The sequence below is a fragment of the Ogataea haglerorum genome (genome assembly GCF_019207285.1).
Source record: "Ogataea haglerorum isolate 81-453-3 chromosome Unknown 81-453-3_NODE_10_length_422072_cov_98.086364, whole genome shotgun sequence".
NCBI classification, from domain to species: Eukaryota; Fungi; Ascomycota; class Pichiomycetes; order Pichiales; family Pichiaceae; genus Ogataea; species Ogataea haglerorum.
This window is the reverse complement of record NW_025065160.1, coordinates 1-25,828: the sequence shown is the minus strand read 5'-3', so window position 1 is coordinate 25,828 and position 25,828 is coordinate 1. Positions and strand designations below refer to the sequence as shown.

Sequence of the window (25,828 nt, the reverse complement as noted above, 5' to 3'; positions counted from 1 at the left end):
ACAGCAATTCATTGAGAAGACAGAAAAGGCAATTTCTTGGAGCCAAGTACCTCCTTGGTCCTGGTCAGTTTTCCTTATTTGGCCGAGGAATCTGATCTGACTAAAGATACCAGAACTACCTGACAAGACTCTAGCACCGGTTCCAATTATAGAATCCAAGCCATGGGTTTCAGATTACCTGTCAGAATTATATAAAGACCAAGGAGTCTTGGTTTCTGTGTCATTGACCAGTGCTATGAAATTCGCTCATTTAATCACTTTCCTGCCTCTAGCGCAGGCCCTTCCGCTCGCTAAGCGAGACGGCACCGAACTGGTCATTCGGAATCGACTGGGGAATTACTACGAGATTGAAGGTACCGTCGGCGACTACTTCACCAACCTTTCATTCGTTATCAATTCTGGCCAAGACGATTCTTGGGTTTCGTCTGACCAGTTCAATACTAATCTATCGAACACTTTTACGTCGTCAACAGAAGAGTTTTGTTTCCAGGATTTTGTCACAGGCATGACTGTGTCGGGTGTGTATGGCTCGGACACGGTGTCCTTTGAATCTCAAGACATCGACAGCCTGAAATTTGGAGTTGCCACCACTAACCAGGCTGGCTACAGCGCATCTTTGGGGCTCGGTAGTTCGAGCTCGTTCATTGAGGCCCTCTACAACGCTGGCAAAATTACAAGCAGAATTGTGTCCATCTGGTTGCAGAACAATAGATCTCCTGGCAAGATCAACTTTGGTGGCACAGACAGTTCTCTTTATTCCGGCAGCTTGACCTACGTCGACCTGATCGGCTACGAGACCGACAAGACAAACGGCGGCTATTTTGTTTCACTGGACGCAATTGAGACATCATCCGGCTCTAAGCTCGCTAGCGAACAGACCGGCTACATCGACACTGCTTCTGTTTTGTCTTACGTGCCGTCTGAAGTTCTCCGGCAAATCACCGACGACTTGCAAGCCAGCGTTGACCAGACCAGTGGTCTATGGACAGTTGACTGTGGCACAATTGAGACCACTGACTTGAGATACAAGCTTGTTTTTGGCAGCACTGAAATCGAAGTCCAGGCCAATCAGCTATTTTTCCAGGAGTCCAGCACCTGTTACCTGACAGTGACAGAGACTCAAATTGACGGCGTTGTTGTTCTGGGCCAGTCTTTCCTTACAAGCATTTACTTGGTCTTTGATCTGGACAAGCAACAGGTTGGCTTGGCGCAGGTTGACGTGGATAAGAATGTTGTCACCAGCTGCTCTCTCTGCTCTCATTCGAGCACAAGCAGCAGCAGCAGCAGCTCCTTGACTACTCCTTCCACCTCCTCAGCGTCCTCTACAACGAGCAGCATCAGCACCACCACGAGTTCAAGCAGCATGAGCACCACTAGCTCCAGCTCTAGCTTCAGCACCAGCTATAATTCTACCTACAGTTCTTCGAGCCTCACCAGTTCTACGTCTTTGTCCAGCAGCACGCTGACATCAAGAACATCAACTAGCGACACCTCAAGCAGCACGGTTCCAAAAACTTCCAGTTCAAGGTTCAGCTCAACTTCTATCTCAACCACTCCGATCTCATCAGCCTCCAGCAGCACCTCTCGCAGTTTCAGCCATTCAACGTCCACTACACCTGCTTTAACCTCATCAAGCACAAGTAGCTATTGGAGTACCGCCACACCAAGCTCCAGCTCCTCAACACAGCTCTGCTCGGGATCGTTGGTCACCACAACTTATTCCACAACTATCTCCAGTGGCGATTGGACCACAATCTCTGTGATGACCAGTTACATATGCTCTTTTGCCGTCTCCAGCTTTGAAACCACCACGCAAACCACATGCACAATCTGCACAAGCACAACGCCAAGCCCGGAGGTTTCTACTGTCTCCAGCCACGAATCATCTGCTACACCTCACTCAACAGTTACTTCAAGTACAAGCAAGGACTTAAGCTCCTTCCTAACCCTTCTGACCCCATCCACCACTCCACTGCAAGTGACGACCGTCTCCAGCTCCTCTAGCCTTTCGATTTCGTCCAGTTCCAGTTCGTCTATGCCTGAGAGCCACTCAAGTACGCTCGCTTCAACCTGGATCACCAGCAGCTCCCCAGGAACACCCCCCAAGTACGAAACAACCGTGCACACCGAAAATACGGTCACGGACACACTGAGCTGCAGCACAGAAACAGCCCCAGAAAGCTCTTTTGAATCAAGCGTGACGTCCACATCCTCTTCTCAGGCACCATCTTCGTCGACCCCTACCCCTTCAGAGGTGACATCTGCAACGCTGGCCACCCAGTCCACGCAGACCGTCACCGAAGACTGCTCGTGCTATACCTCAGTCTACGTTTCGTCTGGAACCACTATCTTCACAGTCGTCTCGACTCGCACCAGCACTTACCCTGGTATCGTGATTTCTTCCACCAGCAGCTCTCTGCAATCTCTTACTAAATCACAAACACCTAGACAGTCGTCCCTGGCAGACTTTTCTTTGGTCAGCTCTTCATCCACTTCATCAGCTCATTCCGTCCTGACTTTTGCAGGAGCCGGCGTGCGAAACCAGCTAAGCCTCGCTGCCGTTCTCCCTGTGTTGTTTTATGTTCTCTAATTCATATCTTTATGCTATTTAAATGCAATCTGTAACCTGCCCTAATTAAAAAGTGGTACCCGGATTGGTGTGTCTCACAGTTTTGGCTCTATTCACCACAAATCCCGTCTCTCCTGTCGAATTTTTGTTGAAGCCGCTCAGGTCCTCATCGTCGTCTTCGCCGAAATCGCCGCCGTTTTTGTCTCTATTCCAAAACGCCAGCTTCGAGAGCCAGCCGCTTTCCATCAGGCCCACCATACGGCCGTTGGAGTCAACATAGTAGTCGGTCTTCGGCTTCCGTTTCTTGTAGATGAGAAACAGCGCAAACAAGAGCAGCAGTAGCAGCGGCACACCAAGCCCAACGACCACTCCGATCACGATTTTTTTGTTCTTCGACGAAAGACCACCCGAAGACTGATCTGAGTTTTCATTCACTGAGGATGACGGCGACGACGAGGCCCTGACAGGCGTGGACGAAGACGACTCGGACGTAGATGACGACGCGGAGACTTCCGAGGTTTGAGAGGAAGCTGAGGTTGTGGAGGAAGCTTCTTCAGACGACGTAGTTGGCGATGAGGACTCTGTAGTTGACTCAGAGCTTGATGTATTTGCAGAGCTCGAGGCCGATTGCGAGTACGAGCTTGATGCTGTGGACGATGGCTGGGTATCTGAAGTGGAGGAAGACTCGGTACCGGATGACGACTCGTTCTGGGTACTCTGATCCGAAGACGACTGTTCACCCTCTGAGCCCGAGGATGAGGAGGAGCTCGAAGAAGATGATATTGTCGGGGAAGATGCCGCCAACGAAGTTTGTGTGATCCGGATGGTTGTTTGACTGTTGGATGTATCAGACGTGTATGAGCTGGAAACAGTACTCGAGATCGTCGATGACTGGGAGGTGGATGGCTCGTTGCTTGAGCTCTGTGTGCTGCTGGACTCCTCAGAGAAGCTGGTCAAAAGGGTCGTGAGCGATGTCAATGAGGAAGACGACGACGAGAACGAAGAGAATGACGAAGTCGGCTCATCATCGGAAGTGTCAAAAAATGTGGAGTCAGTGGAGCTGCTGTCGCCGAAGTCACTGGAGCTGCTAGAAGTGCTATTGTTGTCGTCCTTTCTGATCAAGCGGAACTTGACGACCCCTGCGTCCGTGGTTTGGTCATCGGATAGGGCAACCAGTGATGGGACTTGTTTATTTAGCAGAATCGGTGTCAGCACAAAAAAGACCAAAGTCACCAGCAGAATGATCCACGCAAGGATGTCTATCACCGATCCCCGCGACGAAGGTGATCTCGTTTTCATAGATGTAAGTACAAAGGTCCTTGGCTTCTGATCCAAGATCACGGCTAAAATTAGAAAAAAAAACTTCTACACGTTGTTTCTTTTAAGCTCGAGATTGTAAATAAAACACTAGAAATATCATTAAATCAAAGCACCGTTACTTACACTTATTTAGACACATCCAATGGGGTCAATCTCAAGTATGGCTTGATCGTTCTGAATTTAGGGAACAGGGTCTTGGCCTCTTCGTTGGAGACGCTTGGGTGGACAATGACATCGTCACCTGGAACCCAGTTGATAGGAGTGGTGACTCTGTACTTGTCTCCGGTTTGCAGGGAGTCAATAACTCTCAGGACCTCAGCAGTGTTTCTACCAGTAGAAGCTGGATAGGTCATGATCAGTCTGATGGTCTTCTTTGGGTCGATGATGAAGACAGATCTGATGGTGAGTTGGACACCCTTGTCGTCAACGTTGGTAGCATCTTGGAAGTCTATCATGTCGTACTTCAGAGCGATTTCTCTCTTAGGGTCGGCAATGATTGGGAAAGTAAGCTTGGAGCCGGTCACCTCGTCGATATCCTTGATCCAGGCCTTGTGAGAGTTGGTATCGTTAGCAGAGAGACCAATAAGCTTCACACCTCTCTTGGCGAACTCTGGCTCCAGTTTGGCAAAAGCACCAAGCTCGGTGGTGCAAACTGGGGTGAAGTCGTCTGGGTGGGAGAACAGAACAGCCCAGGAGTCGCCAATGTAGTCGTGGAAGGAAATTGGGCCATTAGAGGTGTCGGCCGTGAAGTCTGGAGCAGTAGATCCGAGTCTGAGAGTTCCGTTGTCTGGCTTTGGGATTGACATGATGAAAAGTTATGGAAGAGAGCAAGGAGGCGAGAATGGCGGTTTTATACCATTCTTGCCATTCTTGCCAGATCTTGCAGAATTGTCATATGTCACGTGAAAAGTTAAAAACTTCACCAGCTCGGGGAATGGGGTTTTTCACAGCTCGGGTTGCAATCCAGACAATTTGCTTACCTAAATCGGGAAGCGGATCAAGATAGCTACATTGATCTTTAGTCATAGTTCGAACTGTTTATTCTTCAAACATGCCGTTCCTAAAAAGGAATAAATATCAAAACCCAAGTCCTTCGGGACCACACCTTCTGTACATAGATTAGTTGTTCTCTGGTCTCAGCTTTCTGACCTCTTTTCCGACCTTCCAGATTTCCATGTTTCTGATGGTCTGCAGCTCCTCCTCCAATCTCTCTCTGTAGTCAGCTTGGGAGTTGAACTCCAGAGATCTCTTGGTCTCCGAGCCGTCCTTCACAGAGGTGTACAATTTTTGGAAGACTGGCTTCAAAGCGTCCTTGAAGACTGGGTACCAGTCCAGAGCACCTCTTCTAGCGGTGGTGGAGCAGGCATCATACATGTAATCCATACCGTACTTTCCGATCAATGGGTACAAGGATTGGGTAGCCTCCTCGACAGTCTCGTTGAAGGCCTCCGATGGAGAGTGGCCGTTCTCTCTCAGAACCTCGTATTGAGCAAGGAACATACCGTGGATACCTCCCATAAGACATCCTCTCTCACCGTACAGGTCAGAGTTAACCTCTCTCTCGAAGGTGGTCTGGTAAACATAACCAGATCCAATGGCGACGGCCAGGGCAATGGCTTTCTCCTCGGCCTTGCCAGTAACGTCGTTCCAGACGGCGTAAGAAGAGTTGATACCTCTGCCCTCCTTGAAGAGCGATCTCACAGTTCTACCGGAACCCTTTGGAGCAGCTAGGATCACGTCGATATTGGTTGGTGGCACAACGTGCGTCAACTCCTTGAAAACAGGAGAGAATCCGTGGGAGAAATACAGGGTCTTACCCTCAGTGAGCAATGGCTTGATGGTAGGCCAGGTCTCGGACTGAGCAGCGTCAGAAAGCAAGTTCATGACGATGGTTCCCTTCTTGATGGCCTCGGTGACGTCGAACAAGTTCTCACCTGGAACCCATCCGTCCTCAATTGCAGCCTTCCAAGAAGCACCGTTCTTTCTGACACCAATGATGACGTTCAGACCGTTGTCTCTCAAGTTCAAACCTTGGCCGTAGCCTTGAGAACCGTAACCAATCAGAGCAAGAGTGTCATTCTTAAAGTACTCGAGCAGCTTCTCTCTTGGCCAGTCGGCTCTCTCATGGACGATCTCCTCGACACCGCCAAAGTTGATCTTCTTGATACCTCTGACACCAGACACTTGGGCTCTGGCCAAAGTTGGTCTGACAGATCTGGTAGCGCTAGAGAGGGCTCTTCTGGATATAGCCGCAGCGGCTCTGGAACCGGCTGTTCTGGATATTCTGGCAACGTACATAGTGATGATGAGTTGGAAAGTATTGATTGAAAAAACGCTGGAAAATTTTTCCATTTTGTAGCAGTAGTCACCGGCCCGGTAGCGGATTCATGAAATAAAAAAGTTCAAGCTGATCACCTTTACACCTGTACCCCACTTCAAAATTATCTTTAATGTCTGTTTCTTTCGCAAGGACGGTCAAAAACATCTGGCGGAACGGCCTCAAGAGGTCTCTTCGCCAGATCGCAATGATCAATGACACAAAGTCTGGAGTTTTTGTTGGCGAGGACGATTTTGGGAATAAATTCTACGAAACTAAAGACCCTGACGAGATTCATATGAGAACAAGGTGGGTCGAGTACAAGAACTTCTGGGACTACGATGTGTCGCATATCGAGCCAGGCTGGCATTACTGGTTGGCTTACGGAACAGATACGCCTCCATCGAAACTGAAGCCCGAAGAAAAAGCGATTACTTATTCATTGAATAAAGTTCACCACTACAACTACACGCAGACCAAAGGAGCCTTTGTGACGTACAACACTGCCAAGCCAAAAATTGCTGAATGGGACGCCAAAGTCACGCAACGTGTCTAGGTTCATCTATTTATTTATTTATTTATTATAACCGCATTATTCTTTCGCAAAAGTAGCAGCCACAATCAACGGCAACACCAATGACACATCGGCGAAAACCTTGACGCTCTTGGCATCGGCCTTGATTTTGCCCCAGGACACAGCCTCATCAGGACGAGCTCCAGCATCCGAGCCATCGAACTCCTGGCCGGTATTGATATAGACAGCGTAATCTGCCCCGTTTCTCATCAAGCAAGCGTTACAAATATGGTGCTTGATCAGACCACCTCCGAGGATCAGCATTCCTGCGCGCGAGGCCTCCATGGACAAAGAATTGATCCGTCTGATATCCTGCACGATATCGATTCTCAGCTGCTTGGGAGAAGCCTTGAAAGTGTGAAAGAAAAGCATATCACCAATACTTCCGTCGGTCAACGCTGGGCAAAAAATCGGGATCTGATTTTTGTGGGCCCAGTACAAGACTGACGACTCATCATTAATCTCTTTTCCCAAACGATCAATGACTTTGGACGGTGTCCAGAAAGGGACATCGGCGTCCAGAGCATTGGAACCGTTTTTGGCAGCAGAAGCTTCTTGTTCCTCTAGCATCTTGTCCAAAACAGGCACAATCCACTCCTCAAATTTACAGTAGTTGTCGTTAGGCACAATCAGGTTGCCAATTCTGTTCATACCATCATCTCTGAGCTGTTTTCCTGGCAGAGCAAAGTCGCCCATGTAAGTTGGAGCAAGACATTTGATCAGGTCTTCCTCAATTCCTCCAGCCGATGCAACAATGGCGGACACCATCTTGTGTTGCACCAGGAAACGTAGGGTGTCTCTGAGACCGGAGGAGATCAAATTCGAGGTGTACCCCATGAAAATGGTCGTTTTCTGGTACCCGTTCTCGTCGAACTCTCCTTTGCGCTCGTGCTCGGCAAGTTCTGAAATGTGCTTTCCTCTCCAGGTCCTCATTTCGTCAATAATTTCGCAAGCCTTTGCCAGAGAAGAGCCTTGGAAGCCCATGGTCTTCATGGAGTCGATAAGGTCGGAGGCACGGGCGTTCCGGCTCTCAGGCTTCGAGTAGTCGACACCCTTCACTTCCTGAAAGTGTTCAGGGACAGGTGCGGATTGCTTCAGAACAGCATCTGTGGCTAGATCAAAGAACCCAGGCATACTTTTCCGAGAGATAATTTTTCACAATTTATCTGGCTGGTTCTTACGTAAGTGTCGACTGATAAAAAAAACAAAAAACTGTTTAATTTTGCACAACTCTACACCGCAAGAGCCCTGAATTTGAGAGGCATGTCTCCAGATTTTGGAATCGTCGTGTAGATATCTTTCATTTGTGCGTTCGCTTCGTAGTTGTACCCATCGACTAGGGACACCTCGTACCTGCTAACCACGTTGCTGACACATAGCTTGATTTCGCAGGTAGCAATGTGCAACCCTAGACACATGCGGGAGCCAGACCCAAACTGCATCATCTGCCTGTTCATTGTTGCTAGTTTTTGCTCGTCGTCAACAAGCCACCTGTCCGGATTGAACACTTCGGGTTGCTCAAAGACAGCTGGGTCGCGGTGCAACGACCACGGCTGCATGACAACGATAGTTCCTTCAGGGATATATGTCGATGGTGTTTCTTTGGAGCCTCTCCAGCGGAAGCCCCCTTTAGGAGCTCGACGGGGCTCCTGGCCAGGGATGGCTGCGTAAACACGGAAGACTTCCTGCGTCAATGCCGATAAATATGGAAGATGCTCTATGTCGGAGTATAACAGCGACCCGTGGTCGCCGGTTGCAAGGTTTCCTCCATTCAGACCTGCGAGCTCAGCCCTGAGTCTTTCCTGCTTCTCAGGGTCACGTGCCAGTTCGTAGAAAAAGTAGCTAAGCGTTGTCCCCGTGGTGTTGTGGCCAGCAGCAACGTGGTCGAAAATCTCAGACCGTGCCCGACGAGCGTCAAACAGTCGTGCGCCGTTCGTCCCCATAAGGACACCGACCAGTGTGTTTGTGTTTCCGGAATCTTTCTCCAAGCACTCGCTGAACTGGCTGTTGATCCAGTCGCAGGCAATTTTGGATGCCTTGCGAACGTACGAAGGGACCGCCCAGTCGTACAGCTGTGGCATCTGAGTAGTCCAGAACCACGACGATGACTGAATCATGAAAGCTTTGATGACTGCTTCTCCTTCCCCAAAAAAATCATCCAGCAGCGACTTGCACACCTTGCTTCCGAACGAAAAACTCGTGATGGTGTCCATTGCCATGACAGACCACAAATGAAACGTGTTGAGTCGTTTGTCCTGGTTTTGTTCGAGCATTTTGAGGAGAGAGCTCATCACGGTCCGGATTTTCGCCTGAAACGGTTCCGAAACAACATTAGATTTGGAGTAAAGCTTGGCAGACACCTTCCTGCTATCTCTGTGCGTTTTTTTCTCGACAGTGGAGAAAGTATTGAAGGAGCCAAAATTGGCGAATTGAGTGTAGAAACTGGTCTTATCAAAATTATTGATATAGATATCTTTGAGATATTCAGGGTCAGAGATATCAATTTCTTCGGGGCCAATCCTCACTATGGGTCCATACTTCTTGTGGAGTTGGTGGACGTACCTGTTTCGGTGTTCTGACCAGCTGATAAAAAGGATCCAGTATTTCGTCAGTGCGCATATTTTAGGACCAGGAATTCTCGCGAGAGGATGGAAGTAAAGAGGGTAAAGCAGAAGTGTGTAGATCCCATAGCTGATCACAGCTGCCTCTATGGCCGTGATCAGCTCCTCGTGGTACTGAGCGGCGAACTGGGCCAACATAATGAGTAATCCAAATTTTGGATTGGCTTTTCGCGATAAGCTCCTAGGTAGCGGGAGCGAAATTTTGGCGCGTTGCTCAAAAACAGAAGCTGGTAGCACTAGGCACAAAAGTCACTATTGCGATGCTAGGAGAAGTAGTGCAAGGAAAGCAAACAGTCAGGCTTGGATGGAGACAGTTTCTGGGTTAGTCTTGCTAGCTCAAGCCGTTCGTCCATCTGGCCGAAAGATAGGAACAGCCTATACCGACGCGTCGACCAGTGTTCCGTGAAATAATTTTTGCGTCTACATTTCTTACATGTTCAGGACTGTGTTACGACACGCACCTTTTCGCTCGGTCTTGGGCCTGAATTTCCAGCATGTTCGCGTGCCCGCGCTCAGATGGCATCGATTGCTGGCGACATCCGTCCCCCCTGCGCGCAAGGTGATTCGCCGTGCTCCGAACGACTCATTACTTAGTCAGTCTTATGCCATTCCTGACGAGCCGTCCAAAACATCCCATCAGGGCCTTCCCTTGCGTCCCTGCATTGCAGTCACAGCATGCGAGGAATTCGATTTAGAAAAGGTGCGGTCCTCCCTTTCCGAGCACCACATCGAGTCGGAGGAGATTGTGCGCAACGAGGCTGTCCATTATCAGATCAAAGACGCTCCCGTCCGCACAGACGTCTTCGTGTTACGCTCGGGAACGGTGGTATCGTGGGGAATGCCAGAGCAGGACGTTCTTGACAAAGTCTTGCCCCTCCTGCGGAGCTCCATGAACACCCTCTATGAGATCCAGACTGAAGACCTGGATTACATAGAATACGAGTTAGGACAGGAAAAAGAAGGCCAAACGTCCACGATAGACCACGAGATCATATGCATCAAGGGCGAGCCGCGCCAAAAAATGCTGGACAAATTAGCGTTTTCGTATGGTATATCGAGATCGACCAGGCTTGCAGTTTTGGAGTCGTCACTGGAAAAACATATTCAGCTGACACGAAACACGACGGAAAATTTGTCACAGGGAAAACAGCTAGGAATTGGTGCGCGGGAGGTGCTGCAGTCGTCCGGAAAATTACTGCTGCTACGCGGAAAATTGAATCTGTACTCTGAGCTAGTTGAGACGCCAGACCTGTACTGGACGGAGCCGAACTTGGAAAAAATATACAACCACGTCTCAAGAATCCTGGACGTGAATACGCGTATCAGCATTCTCAACAGAAAACTGGATTATTGCTCTGACGAAGCACGGGCTCTGCTCGAGATCCTTACCACGCGGAAAGGCACGAGGCTGGAATGGATTGTGATTTATCTTATTATGATTGAAGTCTTGTTTGAAATGCACCACTTCTACGAACGGTATGAGGAACATCAAAAAGAAAAGGAACTGCTTGTAAATAGTGTATAAATCTCTATAAAAAAATATCTATGACGTCATATGACGTAGGGAAGCAAGTTTCTTTTTTTTTTTTCCCGATGGGACGGTTGCAGCAGAGGACAAGGACAGCTCAGTTCTTCCTGTCGAGGACTTCAAGCTCCAGTTCAATAACTCTGTCCTTGAAAGACTTGACTTTCACTTTGGAAAGGTCCTGGATGACGTAGGTGGCACCGTTCTCATACAGCTTCTCTGCATCAAAAGTAGAAGCAATACCAACCACGGTAGCACCAGACGCTAGACCTGCCTTAATACCTGCAGGAGCATCCTCGAACACAACTACCTTCTCGATTGGGTATCCCAGTCTCTCGCTCAGCAGGCGGGCACCCCTTTTGTAACCTTCGGGATCAGGCTTCCCGACACTCACGTCCTCAGCGACGATGAAAATATCGGGCTTCTCAACGCCGGCCTCGTGTAAAACGTTCTGAAAATGGCCATGCGCCAAGACTGAAGAGCCACTGGTGACAATGCAGAATGGTTTCCCAGGAAGCTTGTGCAACTCCTTGAACAGATCACCTGCTCCGTTGATCGGGTAGTTCAGCTTTCCGTAGGTCATAGACACAAGTCTGTCAAAGTCGTAAGCGCCATCTATTATAGCCTGCTCATTTTCGAACTTGTCCGAAAGGTACTTTCTGAACACATCACTCACTCTCACCCCGTGAACCTTGTGGAAGAAGTCTCCGTCCTCGTTCAGGTGAGGGTAAGTCGCCAAAAGATCGGCCCAAGACTTTTCGATGGCCTCTGTGGAGTCCACGATGGTGCCGTCAAGGTCAAATTCGAGAGCGTTAACAGGTAACAGCTGAGTTGACATTATTAAAGAAGATCAAGATTTTTATCCCACGGCCTGCAACCCTTAAATAGATCGATCTACTAGGGCTCGTAACCTTTTTTTGAGCTAGCTTCACCTTGCAGAAAAACAAACGTTTGGAATTTGAAAGGAGCAAGAGCAGAAACAACTCGAATATGTTTTCCTCTAGAAGACTTTCGAGGCCTGCTCAGCAGCCACCAGCTGCCCCAACGTCAGGAGCACTGGCTGCGGCCACGGTAATTGGTAAGGCTCTGAAGGAGAACGACCACAAGCCGGGCCCTCTGAATTTACCTAAGCAACCTCAAAGAAACTCCCAGGCACACCGCAGTGCAAGTCTCTTGGGCACGACACGCGCCGCTAGTGCCACTTCGAATACCAGCAGGCCGGCTTCGCGGACAGGCAGTCTAAAAAACATTCCAAACTCGCCAGTCGCACAGACAAGACCTATAAGATCCTCCTATGCAGTACCTAAGCGAGCCCAGAGTTTGACAGGTGCCGGGACTCGCAATCAACAGCCCCATCGTCATCAGGGGCCTTTCAATGGGTCCAGCACGCATTACGAAGGATTTGACATGGAGTCGCCGGCTGCGTCCGCTCCACCAAAAATGGTGAAAAAATGGGTTCCATCAGCCCACGGTCTAGTCTGTATTGAAGTTCCTGCAGAGCAATCCGCCAAAGAGTCTGCCAATGCCCGCAGAATTGTGGCCCGCTCTGCATCCATGAACTCCTTATCGAGTCGGGCCAGAAACCAAAGACTTGCAGCAAAGTCCGGTCCACCGCCTACACAAAAGAAAAGCGTGCAGGGCATGTATACGCAGAAATCTCAAATGTCCGCTGGTCCCACTATTGTGGAAGACGAGACTGAGGACAGGAAAGAAACAGCAGAGCATAACGTCCCGCCTAAATCTGACACCATTGCTGTCAAATCTGACTCTGCTGAATCGCATGAAGCTCCGAAGGAAGAGGCTAATGACTATACAGAAGATGAACGGGAGCTGGCTGAACAAAAGCTGGAGGAGCTTGTCAGACAGAAAGAGCAGGATATATTGCAGTCGGTGCTGCAACAACAAGAGCTGGAAGCTTCACATTCTTTGGTATCCGTGTCCAACGAGTCGGTGTCCATCCAAAATCCGCAGGCCACATCGAATCTCTCCAAGGCGTCCCTCTCGGGATCCTCCAATGGCTATGACGAGGTTGCCTTTGTCGATGGATACTCCGGTGGCTCCACCGACAATCTTAACGCGAAAGAACATTCGGAAAATGCGGAAAATGCGGACGAGTCTTTGCTGACAGGCACCAGTGCTGACCATACTTTCCAAGAAAGCGATACTGCCACCTCAAACACCACACAGGACATGGACCAGACCATGGCTCAACGGCTCAGACCGACGCTTGGGTTCCAGAGATCGTCACAAGAGCAGATTTCCAGTGCATCGCAACCTGCCGATGATCCGGAAATTCCAGCTCGCTCTCCCAAGAGACCTTCCATCAGCAAGTTGGAAGACATTGACGGTTCTTTGAGCGCCACGCCGGAAAGAGTACCCGGATCTGCTGCCGAGATACCAAAGAGAAAATCCGTTCTGAAAAACACCAATAGCTCGTCCAAGTCTGCGAATGATGTGTCAGCTTCTTCTCCTGCCTACCTCTCATTGGCCACAGCCGAGAACACCAGATTGAACGCAATGGCTTCTTCGTCGTCTCTAAATTTGTCGCAGCAACCTCGCGCATCTCCATCACAAAAGAGAGTTCCTCAACCAGAAAGGGTAACCAGGCAACCTGCTAACGAGCACAAAGGAATGCGCCTCAGTTTGCGTAACACGCAGACGGCCCCCCAAAGAGGAAGGCGTGACTCTGTTGGCGGTCTACCACCCAACAACTCATCAACGCCCGCGCATCTAGCAGCAGCTACGCGAGCCGCAGCAGCTACGCGAGCCGCACAACACCACAATCCAGAACAATTTGAAGCAACTCAGATGGCAAAGAAACACGAGTACAAGGCCTCGCCCAGGACGGAGGCTCAATTGCGCGCGGCTGAACTTTACAAGAAGGCCAACGAGAGAACAAGTCGCCACGAATCCATCCTTAATGTTCAATATGTACAACAGGTTGGCGTAAAGCTTGAGAGGACCTCCTCTTTCGAAAAGAACCAGGAGGCTAAGAGATCCAACAGGTTTACGCTGAGAGACGAGCCTGCTTTTGCGTCGGCCCAGGAACAACAAGAACAAGCGCAAGTATATCAGGTTCCATACAAATCGCGTTTCGATGACATTGATTCCGACGCTGAGGAAGGAACCGGACAGCTCAATGGCAAGCTATCTCGGAACACACTGAGAAGCGCTAGTGCAGAACAGCCGCCTACGCAGCAACAGCAGAAGCCAGCAGAGCAAAGGTTCTTTAGCGAGCAGGTTCGACAAGGCAGCGCTCCTGAAGAGAAGAAGAAGAGATTCGGCAAGCTCCGCAAGTTGTTTGGCAAGAATGCCAAGCATTGAAGAGATAAATGAGCACGCGCTATAATGCATATATGCAACTAATCTATTATACAATGAACACTATTGACCCGGAGTCTTTTCCTTAGTTTGTTGTGTATCTTTGGTTCCGCCTATTGACAGTTCGTTAAAAACATCGTTTAGGGGCGATTGGAAGTTGCCAAAGTCGTCCTCATCTTCTTCGTTGTATGATGACATTGTTTGTGCCCGTGAGGTTCTAGTGGTGACAGAACTCTGTTCAGATGTTGCAACCGACTTTGTAGCGTCGTCCATTCTCTTGCGCACCTCGTTTGCTACTCTGCGGCCATCAGCTAAAAAGTTGGTAAAGACTCCGCGCAAGTTGTCCACCACGCCAAGGCTTTCGCTCACCTTATCGTTGACATGGAACGATTTCCAAAAGTCGTGCTGGAAAAATGATTCGTACGTATCGTCCGCCAAAATTATCATTCTAAAGGTAGATGGCGTGATATACGTTGGGTTGGAAGGATCAAGAGCCTTGTTGTGCTTAAGCTTGTCTGACTCATCGTCTTCCAGATTTATGAGAGGAGTCTGTGGATCCTGCTCTTCCTGAGCATATTGAAACGCCATTTTTAAGAACTTGGAGCTGGCAGCAAGATACCTTTCGCTCTGTTTGTTCTTCCACTTCTCCTCGTTAAAACGAACTTCATGCGGAAGCCTAATTTCCTCGTCGTCGGCGTCCAGTCCTTGTTCTTTGAGTATTTTTCTGCGTTCAATAATCTTCTTTGCGATTTCGGTTTCTATCTCCTTGTTGGTGATATCGTCAAAAGTATATCCGTCCCTCCATGGAGCCGTCACGAAAATCAGATCCTCTGCAAGCTGGAGAACAGACTCGCTACGAATCTTTCCTGATCCATCATCGTACAGCTCAATGAAGTTGGAGAGTGAGTTCATGATATCCTTGTCGATCAGCTTGTTGATACCAAGAACGATAGTCTCCAAAGTGAGATGGTCCTCGCCTTTCGACCATGCAGTGAAGAGTCTTTGTAGAAACAGAGCCTGCGACGGATCTGTGTCGGGACCAACCCAATCAACCAGTTGAGCCATGAATTTCACGAACGAGTTGTAATCCATTGTGAGATTGGCCCTACCAATAGCAGCATTATTCTCCGAAATCAGAGTGTTGTAGTAGCGATCGTAAATGTTGGACAGTTGATCGTTGTTCAGGTTAGGAGTCTTGGGCAGGTTTCTAATAGCAGCCCTCTTCACAAAAATCTCTATTCCTTGAAACACCTCATTTTTGTGCTTCGAGCGGTACTGCGTGATCAGCTTGTCGTCGATCACGGAAAATTCGCGGAACGCAACCTCCCACAAGTTATCAAACTTGCTTCTCATCTTGTCAGGATTCACAAGAGAGGGTTCCGGCTCATCAAGCGTCATGAAAAAATCTTTGAAGACCGCTAAGCACTCACCGTCGTCCTCACACTTCAATAATGCTTCGCCATTTACTTTCAAGATCGCCAGGCCAACCTGAAACAACGTCCTTGGGCCATGCAAAAGCAACATGTCCACAACTCTAAATGCAAACACCAGCGGCATGGTGTTAAGAAAGAAAGAAAGGAACCACGGTAGAGACACAATGGATAGTTGAATATCCTGCTTGGCAAAGTGGTCTCCAAGAATAGGCATTGTCTTCTTCACAAGAGCCTCAAAAACTTTCTGGTCAAGCAGAACACCGTACATTGTTTGTGAGTAGTATCCCGGAATGATTCTCTCACATAGAACATAGAGACACCAAAAAACTTGTTCTTCAGACATGTAGATCAAAAGGGCAGCTGTCACAATATTCATGGCCTGGCAGTACCCGATATCCGGGTTCTTCCAAGAATATGCAGTCAGGACTCTTCGAAGCCTGTTGATACCCTCTTCCGTCTGGTATGCCGGATATTCAGGCAGAGATCTGTTGAGATCTTTTTCAATTTCCTCAATTGCAAAAGACTTCATACCGTCGAAGTCCACGAGCAGTTTGTTGTACTCGTCAAAATACTTGTATCGAAGGTAAATCGACCCGCAGCATGTCTCCCATAGCTCTCCTCGCAGCTTGTTTGGCAGTCCGTAACTTACAAGCCTGTAGAATGGTATGTTTTTGATCAGTGCAAAATTGCGTCCGTACACTCTAAAGAAGTCAAACCACTTCTTCATTTTCAGTCTGTCGTTCATTTTTTGCGCATTCCCTGGGAACTTGAACACCCATCCAAGTCCTCCTGTTGGAGGCGCGTCAATCTTCAGTCTCGACGATTTATTTTTGTAGAGCAGATACTCGGAATAAAGCCCCATCAAGAATAAATTCATTCTCGACACCTCATTGACATTCTGTTTTAGCGACCGCGTCAAGTTCTGTCCAAACCGTTCTGCCTGTGACTTGATACCCAAAAACTGTATGGTAAAGTCCAGATCACTAGTGGTGTGCAATTGAATTGCGAAATCGAAGGAGCGATGCAGTCTTTGAATTTTCTGTATCATCAGCAGCTCAATCACGAATGAACACGCGACAGGGTCGTAGGAGTCTTTGAACGTAAGAAAATTGTTCGTCAAAGTAAGTTTTCCACTGAAAACAACGGCCGAGCTCTCCGAGGACTGCTGCTGGCTCAGATGCCGAGGGCTTAGGACCACTTCGACAGACGCCTCGTCCACTATTCGCTCGCCTTCTGGTAGCCGAAAGTCCGCACAAAGAAGCTCATCTTTTCCCAGACGCTTCGATGATGTCGACCCGTCCAGGATCGTCTGTGTTTTGGTTACAATGTCCTTAAAGAAGTCCATCAGCAATAAATGACCTATGATTTATTCTCTCTCTCTATTTTATTAAGGCTACGCACAGCCAAGCTGTATAACATAAATACGATTTTATACAGACTCCTCAGAAATTTCCTCGAGCGGCTCAAAGTTTTGGATTTCCGACCCTACAGTTTCGTCAATCAACGGCCGCTCGTGTCGCCGCGGCTCGAGCACATCTGGGTCCTCGTAGTGTCCAAAATGGTCTTTGTGTCGGTGCAAGTGCGAATGCAACTTCGGAGTAGAAGACGAAACAGAGGTTCGGCGGCTCAATTCGCTCTGCAGGTCGACTTTGTAGCTCAGTAGCTGCTGAAGCTTGCTCCTTTTCTGTCGTTTGGTGATTTTATTCGCCATGATTTTTCCCGTATTCTTGAGGATGTGTCGCACAACATCTTTTTTGAAGCGCTGGAAGAAGTCTTCCTGAGACCACATCTTGTTGGTATATTCAACTTTAGGAATCTCTAGCTCAAGTCTGTGGACATCCACCACTTTGTACGACCCTTGACCCTTAAAGCTAAGTACCAGATGTAGCGGATCGATGGTGATTCTATTGAGAAGCTGGTACTTCTTTGATCTTTCCACCATCTGGCTAATGTACTGCTTTTCGTCTGCGTTTTCGTTGTTTTTGTGGCCCAAAAAGTGGATCGAGCTAAATTCAGACGTAGTAGAGGTTGGGCTTCCTTGTCGGTCATGTTTTCTCTTTGACAGCATCCGACCCATTTTTTTGAGTTTTCCCTCACCATTTGCTGAGCGGTCAGAGAAGATGGAGCTTGATGAATCAAAACTCGTTCGCGAAGACGGAGTTTCGGCGCTAACCGAATCCACTATAGACGACGACTCGTCGTCGCTCGACTCCGTGTCAAGGTCTGAAACCTGTTTCGGATACACGAACTTGTAAATTTCCACAGCCGTTTTAAAATCAACCTCGATTTTCAGTGGAGCAAACGTGATCGACTTGTGTTCAACAACAGGTATGCCTCCAACAGCCTCTAGCATTGTCCAGTCCACAAACACCATAGGCATGTCTGAAGAGCCTTCTTTGTGGATTTTTTCAACAATGGTTTTGTACTTCGTGTGCGGTTGAAGGTCCTCAGCGACAAAATCCTGGATAAGCACCCTGTTTCTGCTTGCTCCGTCGGGCCTTTGCTCCGTCTGGTAGCAAGACTGCTTGGCTTCCACGATGATAAATTTCTTATCATCGCTATCGAGAAGCTCTAGTCGAACATTATCCGCATTCAGTACCCACTGCCGTTCTTCGTACGAGTCGTTGTATTTCATGGCCTTTGTGTGCTGGAGATAAGAGACAAGCATTCCGAGCTCAAGATAGATTTTTTCAAGCTCAACCTCAATTTGTAGGACGTCATCTTGGTCTGGGGCATTTCCTTGCATCATCAACATGAATTTCTTACAATCGCTTAACAGCCACGCTTTCTGCTGCAAATCGAACATGCGGAACTTGATGTCGCCAAAGTCCTCAGAAACGGAGAACTTCACAAGGCTCTTGATCTTCTCTTTCATCTTTTGCTTTTCAGTCATGTTGGAGTCCATAAAACTCATGGCCAGATTGTAAATCACGTTGTATTGTTGACTGTTAGCGGTAACCACAATTTCTGGTGCCATTACCTGGATCAGCTCTCTAAATTTCGTCACGTTGCACTGATCAGTTTTCATGTATCTGAGCTTGTTAGGTTTAATAAAGATCGACCCCATGGACACGTTCCAGATGACAATTGTGTTGGCCAACAAGTTGGAGCAGTAGTACATTTCCACAGGCAGCTGTGGAGGCCAAGTCGACTGAGCCCAGAACAGTTTGTAATGTCCACTCAGAGTCTTGTCCTTGTCCAGAACGTAGAAAAATGCATCCCGCAGAATGATTCCATTTCTGCTCTCAATAGGAATGCTTTCTTCGTCGTCGTGCTGCTTGAAATCGACAGATATCGAGCTCACTGTGATCTCCTTCGACGTAACAAGCACTGCACTGTTCATCTCCGTGTCAAAACAGAGCTGCGGAAGAATAAATTTGAGCAGGTACGTATCATCAAAGTCCACATCTTCCAATTCATCCGACTCTCTCAGCTTGCGTTCGAAGTTGTAGAAGTTCGGACACGATTCCATGTCCAGCGACTCGCGGTCGTCAAACCTTCCCGCCTTGCGCGGCAGACTCTGACTTTCGTACAGCTCCTCAGCAAGCTTGATAGCTCTGCGACTCAAGTTAAAGACCAGCGATTTTCTTTCAGACACGTTATCAATGTAGCTCGCAAACTTCTTCTTGGTATGCGAGCTCCATCTGAAAACCACATGGTAAATGATGAATCGGTTTCTGAACGACGACGCCGGTGGAGACGAAGGAGCAGTGCTTCTCACAGTCGGATTGCAGGATCTGCGAGATATTTTGGAATTCACCCTGGAAACAGTGTACGACGTTTCCACGTCGGAGCCCTCGTTTTCGTCGAGAAACTCGTCATAGTCTGGGATCATGCCGGCCTCAAAGCTGTCTCTTAAACAACGAGTCACGTGTAGACGAGTGTTCAGATCTTTGATTTCCTGTTCCAGCTCCTCTATGCGCTTGGCAATGGACTGGCTTTTGTCTGGATTGCTCTGTAAAGACCCCAAGGACGTCTCATGCGTTTTGATCTGTTCCTTGAGTTCTGCCGCGCGCTTGTTAGCAACAGCAAACGGTGTCCTTTCGGGATGATTCCTACCAACGAAACAGTTGTGTGTCCGTTCCTGAATAGCGGCAAAAGTGTATTGCAGTTCTGGCTCTTTTTCCTGAAGGAAGTAGCAAAAACGAGTCGATGATGCCAGCGGCGTCGCTTTCCACTGAGGATTCCTTGGCTTGATCTTGGGCGTGTCCACCTCAACAAAGTCGTCCATATCAAACCACACCACATCCTCCGCGGCGGGTCTCTCGCTCACAGAGGAGCTCGTCACATCCATGAAGGAACTGGATTCTGTGATACCTATTTCACGTGCAAGCATACCAACTGCACTGCGCTCGTTAAATTCGGCCACCAGCAGCCGTAAGTCGGTATTGACAAAATCCACTTCACCTTGATTGAACTGGAGACTAAAGTCGGGATTTTCAGAAGTACTGGTCGGACACTTGAGTTGGTGGAGATCCAGTCCAAAGCTTTCAATGGAACATTTGAGTCCTGTGAATGCCAGGTTACTGTTGGCTCGGATGTCAGTAGGGTGAATGTAGACGTGAGTCAGGTATAGCGGCTTGAGCTTGAGCGAGTAGCTAATGGAAAACAGATGCTTGCCAAACTTCGGAGACGGCCTGTAATCCAAAAACTTGTTCTTGAACATTTTTCCGTGCTTGATAGGCAGGCCCAAGCTACTCCGGAACGTATTCCACCATGTGAAAAAGTGCGAAAACGCAAGCGGAGTAAGATGGATGCTGTTATAGGAATTTGCCTCGGATGAGCTTGATTCTAAGGAAACGCACATATGGATGTAATGGCTTCGGAAGCCTTCATAGGAGTCCCAAGACTCCAGTTCTTTATCGTTTGTGAAGGTAGACGGGTTGCGAAGGCGGACTTGGTAATGAGGTTTGAACTTGCTGGTCCGCTTGACCTGACCGGGGACGTATTTTCCGACAGCACTCTCGTTGCGTTCGAAGAGAAATCCCAGTTTCCAAACGACCGGCTGACTCGACAACTTCCAGACCTTCTTCTCAGTAATGTAATCGAGCTCGTAGGGGTTTTTGTCGTCCAGCAGATACGTCAGGTTGCTGCGACTGAACCGAGGAATCACCACGTCGAACTCCTTACTCTCAACAACGAGCAACTCATCGGACCGGCCGGTGCCGTTGATCTTGAGGTCCACTTTATCCTTCCATCTGAACACAAACCCGGCTCCTTGGCCCATAAGATCGTAGGGCGAGTTCTGGCTTTTTATGAATAGATGGATGCCGTTCGTGAACGTGAAATGGAAATTAGCGTGCAACAACAGCGCAAACTTATCCCAGAATCCCAGTTTTGGACTTGGGTCGAGAGGAGGCTTGGATAAAACATCGAAACTGTCCATCGCGTACAGCAATGCCGGCTGGATCGCAGAGTACCATGAAACGATGACATTTTTCGAGGAGTTGACGTGTACTCTCATGTCTGTGAAGAATTTGACGTTCGTCATGGTCCTCGAAACATGCGAGGCAAACATGTTATCTGTACACTTAGGGTCATTGTACTGCGACACAAAGGGAACAAAATTGTACCGCAGCTCCTCGGCAACGTACATCTGCTCAGCAATAACGAAGTCACCCTTGAATGACACCGTCTGCGGAGTGTCTTCGTCACCACCACCAAACGAAATAAACGGGATTGGATAGTCTTTGAGCTGAATCGTCAGACGCGAACAGGTAATATGCATGTTAACAGGGAACAAAATACCATACTCCATATCGTACGGCATCCCTTGTCCCACCTTGTGCAGAAAGTGCTTGTAGTTTTCGAGCCCGAATGAAGGCTCCGAAAGGTCCCAGCGCAGATTGGCCAACTCAAAGGAAAAAAGGGGTGCTGCAGAGCACGCCGTGATCACCGGATACTTTTCCATGAATTTGGCAGAGACAGGCGGGTCTTCACCTCCCCTGATCGAAGAGAGACGCTTAAGGTGGGCAGACTCGCTTACTTCCCTGTGTTCCTTGACTCTGAAGATCCAAGACTTGCTGAGGTTGCTCAACAGCCGCAGTCTTGGCAGCTCGATCAGCTCCTTCACTTTCTTGAGGTATTCATTATACTGTTCGATGTCGTCACTAAACACTTCGTTGGCAAGTTGCGAGCTTACATGCGTGTGCTGAACTTTGCCAGTTGAGTTGGAATTAAAGTTTGTGGGCTTCAGGGGCTCGCCATTCACAAATGTCAAGGCAGTATATTCCCTCTGCAGCTTTTCTCTAATCTGTTTCTCGTATTTTTCGAAAGTCGCCAGTTTGGTGTTACGCATCATTTGTTCAATCCGTCCAAGTAGGAAACACTGATGGAGCTCAGCCTCGAATGGATCATCGTGCATGCAGAATTGAAATTGCTTAGCGTTTAGGCGAACGCTGGGGAATTTGAATGGACTTTCAACCTTGCTAGGCATAAGAATAGGCACGTTGAAATCCAACTCAGATTCTGGAGTAGACATAAGGTGTCGGAAGTTGGCTTCCATTTTCGTGATGGCCTTGGTCAGTGCTCTAAAGTTATCGAAGGTTTCGAAAAAGACATACTCGAATGGAATCTCAAATCTCACTGAGCGGGAGTTGATTACTGCGAGATGTTCGGCTTGAGAGTTGATGCGAATCGTTGTGTTAGCATCAGACAAAATAAATATAAGGCTCCAGGTCTGGGAGGCGTATGGACTTCTGCCATATAGTCTCAGTGCTCTGAAGCGCGCGTGGCAGTCGTCTTCGACGGTCGATAAGGCCTCCATGCGGTCCAATTCAAGTACAAGATCAATGTCGTTTGGAAGCCGGATTTTCATCATGAAAAGCTGAATTCCAAATAGGTATTTCAATGGTGGTTGGGTAGAAACCTTTTTCCTCTTAGGCAAAGACGGTATCACGGAAGTCAGTATTGTTTTGACGAAAAGCACCGACCACAAAACTTCTGCAGACAATTCTGTATCGACCAAAGGAAGCGAGAGAGAGAGCTGATGCTTGTCTTTAAAGTACTTCAGATGAGGGTTCTCGATGTTTATAAATTCCTCTAGCTCCCCGCTGTACTGCTCCGTGTCGTAGTCCTTCACCAGCTTCGCCTTGAAAAACTGAAGCTCCACATCCAGCTTCTTCATCACCAGGTCCATCTCCACTTCCAACTCTGACGCCTCAACGAAAACGCCTCTCTTGTATCTATTCATCTCAGACTGATCTACTCCGTTGTAGTACTTCACGGGGGTCTCAAAACAGGAAACAAATTTCATGTGCTGAACTTTGAGAGAGATGCGCTCTATTAATGAATTTCCTCCCTCAGACGATGAGTGTGAATTAGCATCAGGGTCTCGTCCGATATCTATCTTATGCGCGTACAATTTCTGGAATGCGCTAAGCTCCGCCAATAGGACTTCAACGGTGCCCACAAGAATGTCCGTTTGGCCAAAGAGACAGCCCTTTCGTGTTCCAAATGACACAGTGGCACTTATGTGGTCAAGGTAGAAGAACTTGGACGTTTTATCTGGCTCCACAAACGAGAATTGTATGTTGCGTATAAGGAAGCCAATCATTTTATGAACGGAGCCAGACACGCCGCTGAACAAGGAATCGTATGTGTTTGCTAGCGACGTATCAAAGGCAATGTCCTCGACCCGTGCCTTGACTGTGAGTTCTTCTGCCACTGCTATATTCACAACGGAGCTCATAAGCTGTATTCGAATCTTAATTTTGGGAAGCAGGTTTTGTAAATAGCTCGGAATCTCGATTGTCTTTTTGGGCCTTGTCCCATTTTTGCGGTCTGACTTCACTAGGTCATTTACATCCGAGTTTAAAACTAGATTGGTGGCTGACACTGTGGTTTTGAACAAAAATCTCCTTGTTGCAGCAAAACGATCAATGAATTCCTTGTCGTCTTTATTTTTCTGGATCTCCAAAATATCCCGGAGATTGCACAGAGAAAGTATATTCAAAAATGGAAGGAATAGTAACATCTTATTTGTCTCCATTTGGGTAAGCTTAAAGTTGCTGATTCCAAAGAGAACCTCGTAGATGTGTTGGTCTAGGAAATTCATGTTTGTAATCTCTTCCTCGTCCAACTTCCCCAGTGCAAAAGTGACCGTTTCAAGGAATAGGCAGTAGTTGTCTTTGGTAAGGGAAGCATTTTCACACTCCATAGAAATTCGTCTGAAAGGCAGGGCCAGTGGCTGCGACGGAAGCTCTTCCGATTTAGCGTGCTTGTTCGACTTCGGTATAAAACGCTCTAGTTCGTCGACGTCAAGTGTCACATTTTTCACGTTCAAAGTCACAGTGTAGTCGTCAAGGGAAACCGAGCCAAGAACCCTGTTGATCACCTTTCTCTGGCCGATTTTGACGGAGCCGGAGGAAAATTGCAGAGCGTTGGACATAATCTGAGCCTTCGCGCATTCTACTTCTATCAGCACCCGGTCAGTATACTGAACATTTTGCAGTTCAATGGCCAACGGGAGACGCCCCAAAAGCTTGAGAACGCGCCTATTGGTCTTTCGGCTCGAAGACCGGGCCGGTTCGCTTTTCATGTCCTCGCGTAATCTGTAAATATCTGCGCCACTCAGCACAACCGTGAGTATTGGTTCACGGTAGAAAGCTCCCATTGGATTGACCTTCAGCTGGAGTTTGTCGAGTGAGATACGGAACCGTCGGGTGTGATATGTAAACCTATGGATAGAATTCCATGATATCCAGCCGAGAGAGCCTTTCGTCCCTAGTAGAAGATTCAATGACACTAGTAAGGCCAGATAAATGACACCGAGCGCTATTAGAGTGTTCATTGGATCTTTAGACGGTACCTTAGATAGATAAACATGCACTTGCTTCACTGAAGTATTTAGGTTTTTCTGACTCTATATTTTTTTTTACATAGCATAATCACGCCTGCAGTATTCCACTGTCCATCAAGGCATTGTGGATAATGGTTTCCTTCACCACTGCAAAAGCCAGCTTCATGTTGTTGGTGTCAGTTGCCTGCGTAACGTATGGCATAATGTTCACGTTGGAGCGGTTGAGCTGACGGAACCGCCAGAGAATGTACTTGACAGCTTTGTTCACATCGTTTCCACCAACGTAGTCGGGGAAGTAGTTTTCGAGTGGCGAACGCGGCAGCTTCTCGATGAAGACGTCAATTTTGTTCAGACACAGAACAATAGACGTGCGCCGGAACCACATTGAGTTGACCACGGAGTCAAACAGATTCAGGGACTCCTCCAGTCTATTCTGGCTGCTCGACTCCAGCAGGACCTGATCGTACTCGGATAGCGCAACACAGAACATTATCACCGTCACGTTGTCAAAACAGTGGATCCACTTCTTTCTTTCTGACCTCTGGCCCCCCACGTCGTAGAGATGAATGTCGATGTCTTCCAGCTGGAACTTGGTGTCGTATATCCCGGAGGTCTGCTTCCTGGTCCTTAGCACGTCCTCCACGCTCGGAAGGTAGTTTTCGGCAAAAATGCGGTCGATGTTGTCGAAGAAATATTGTGCGGAGTCCAGAATGTAGAATTCGTTGCGTTTCTCTTCCAGCAGCTTGTTCACCACCGGTTCTTTGATCAGCTTCTTGATGAGGCCAGCCACTTCCACATTGAACTGTTCCGTTGTGTCGTCCATGGCAGTTTCGTAGGCGTCAATGGCATCCAGCTGCTGAGGCGTGAGCGATTTTAGTTCGGACTCGGCATTGAACTGTTTGATTGCCCGGACCAGCGATTGCGCACATTCGATTACGTTTTTGAATACAAAAGGCTTGAAATCGTAAAGCTCCCGCTTGGAAAATCCGTCCTGGTGGAGGATCTTGATTTGTTTCAGAATAGTGCTTTTGCCGGACTCTCCAGACCCTAGCAATAGCATTTTTACTTCCTGTTTTGGTTTATTTTTGCTCTGAGCGCCTTGTTGTTTCTCAACAGTCGTCACTGCCCCATTGGACACTGTGGCCTTATGTGGAGGGGATCCTCCTTCCTTGGATCCGCAAACACCCATCCTTAATTGTACATAGTATATTTTTCTGCCGTAGTGTTATCCATAAAATGTACCAAAAAAAAAAAAAAAAAAAAAAAAAAAAAAAAAAAAATTGTATTTTTTATTTTGTTTTTTTTTTTTTTTTATTTTTTTTTTTTTGTTTTTTTTTCTTGCTTTTTT

At 48.0% G+C, this 25,828-nt stretch overlaps 13 protein-coding genes across 13 annotated transcripts; 4 read left to right on the top strand and 9 right to left on the bottom strand.

Moving 5' to 3' along the window:
- Window positions 1-235: 235 nt before the first annotated feature.
- Window positions 236-2,590, top strand: KL911_003618 (uncharacterized protein; the record flags this gene model as incomplete). Its single annotated transcript, XM_043198818.1, has 1 exon — window positions 236-2,590. The coding sequence occupies one exon, from the start codon at window positions 236-238 to the stop codon at window positions 2,588-2,590; it is 2,355 nt and encodes a 784-aa protein (XP_043053402.1).
- Window positions 2,591-2,635: 45 nt separating this feature from the next.
- On the bottom strand, window positions 2,636-3,868 carry KL911_003617 (uncharacterized protein; the record flags this gene model as incomplete). The annotated part of the gene is made up of 1 exon (XM_043198817.1): window positions 2,636-3,868. The coding sequence occupies one exon, from the start codon at window positions 3,866-3,868 to the stop codon at window positions 2,636-2,638; it is 1,233 nt and encodes a 410-aa protein (XP_043053401.1).
- Window positions 3,869-4,014: 146 nt separating this feature from the next.
- KL911_003616 (uncharacterized protein) lies at window positions 4,015-4,695 on the bottom strand (the record flags this gene model as incomplete). Its single annotated transcript, XM_043198816.1, has 1 exon — window positions 4,015-4,695. The coding sequence occupies one exon, from the start codon at window positions 4,693-4,695 to the stop codon at window positions 4,015-4,017; it is 681 nt and encodes a 226-aa protein (XP_043053400.1).
- Window positions 4,696-5,008: 313 nt separating this feature from the next.
- Window positions 5,009-6,187, bottom strand: KL911_003615 (uncharacterized protein; the record flags this gene model as incomplete). The annotated part of the gene is made up of 1 exon (XM_043198815.1): window positions 5,009-6,187. One exon carries the CDS (start codon window positions 6,185-6,187, stop codon window positions 5,009-5,011), a length of 1,179 nt encoding a protein of 392 aa, XP_043053399.1.
- Window positions 6,188-6,414: 227 nt separating this feature from the next.
- Window positions 6,415-6,762, top strand: KL911_003614 (uncharacterized protein; the record flags this gene model as incomplete). The annotated part of the gene is made up of 1 exon (XM_043198814.1): window positions 6,415-6,762. One exon carries the CDS (start codon window positions 6,415-6,417, stop codon window positions 6,760-6,762), a length of 348 nt encoding a protein of 115 aa, XP_043053398.1.
- Window positions 6,763-6,798: 36 nt separating this feature from the next.
- On the bottom strand, window positions 6,799-7,914 carry KL911_003613 (uncharacterized protein; the record flags this gene model as incomplete). Its single annotated transcript, XM_043198813.1, has 1 exon — window positions 6,799-7,914. One exon carries the CDS (start codon window positions 7,912-7,914, stop codon window positions 6,799-6,801), a length of 1,116 nt encoding a protein of 371 aa, XP_043053397.1.
- Window positions 7,915-8,012: 98 nt separating this feature from the next.
- On the bottom strand, window positions 8,013-9,539 carry KL911_003612 (uncharacterized protein; the record flags this gene model as incomplete). Its single annotated transcript, XM_043198812.1, has 1 exon — window positions 8,013-9,539. The coding sequence occupies one exon, from the start codon at window positions 9,537-9,539 to the stop codon at window positions 8,013-8,015; it is 1,527 nt and encodes a 508-aa protein (XP_043053396.1).
- A 295-nt stretch (window positions 9,540-9,834) lies between these two features.
- KL911_003611 (uncharacterized protein) lies at window positions 9,835-10,926 on the top strand (the record flags this gene model as incomplete). The annotated part of the gene is made up of 1 exon (XM_043198811.1): window positions 9,835-10,926. One exon carries the CDS (start codon window positions 9,835-9,837, stop codon window positions 10,924-10,926), a length of 1,092 nt encoding a protein of 363 aa, XP_043053395.1.
- A 100-nt stretch (window positions 10,927-11,026) lies between these two features.
- On the bottom strand, window positions 11,027-11,764 carry KL911_003610 (uncharacterized protein; the record flags this gene model as incomplete). Its single annotated transcript, XM_043198810.1, has 1 exon — window positions 11,027-11,764. The coding sequence occupies one exon, from the start codon at window positions 11,762-11,764 to the stop codon at window positions 11,027-11,029; it is 738 nt and encodes a 245-aa protein (XP_043053394.1).
- A 152-nt stretch (window positions 11,765-11,916) lies between these two features.
- On the top strand, window positions 11,917-14,250 carry KL911_003609 (uncharacterized protein; the record flags this gene model as incomplete). The annotated part of the gene is made up of 1 exon (XM_043198808.1): window positions 11,917-14,250. The coding sequence occupies one exon, from the start codon at window positions 11,917-11,919 to the stop codon at window positions 14,248-14,250; it is 2,334 nt and encodes a 777-aa protein (XP_043053393.1).
- Window positions 14,251-14,310: 60 nt separating this feature from the next.
- KL911_003608 (uncharacterized protein) lies at window positions 14,311-17,025 on the bottom strand (the record flags this gene model as incomplete). The annotated part of the gene is made up of 1 exon (XM_043198807.1): window positions 14,311-17,025. One exon carries the CDS (start codon window positions 17,023-17,025, stop codon window positions 14,311-14,313), a length of 2,715 nt encoding a protein of 904 aa, XP_043053392.1.
- Window positions 17,026-17,109: 84 nt separating this feature from the next.
- Window positions 17,110-24,471, bottom strand: KL911_003607 (uncharacterized protein; the record flags this gene model as incomplete). The annotated part of the gene is made up of 1 exon (XM_043198806.1): window positions 17,110-24,471. One exon carries the CDS (start codon window positions 24,469-24,471, stop codon window positions 17,110-17,112), a length of 7,362 nt encoding a protein of 2,453 aa, XP_043053391.1.
- Window positions 24,472-24,568: 97 nt separating this feature from the next.
- KL911_003606 (uncharacterized protein) lies at window positions 24,569-25,669 on the bottom strand (the record flags this gene model as incomplete). The annotated part of the gene is made up of 1 exon (XM_043198805.1): window positions 24,569-25,669. One exon carries the CDS (start codon window positions 25,667-25,669, stop codon window positions 24,569-24,571), a length of 1,101 nt encoding a protein of 366 aa, XP_043053390.1.
- Between the last annotated feature and the right edge of the window lie 159 nt (window positions 25,670-25,828).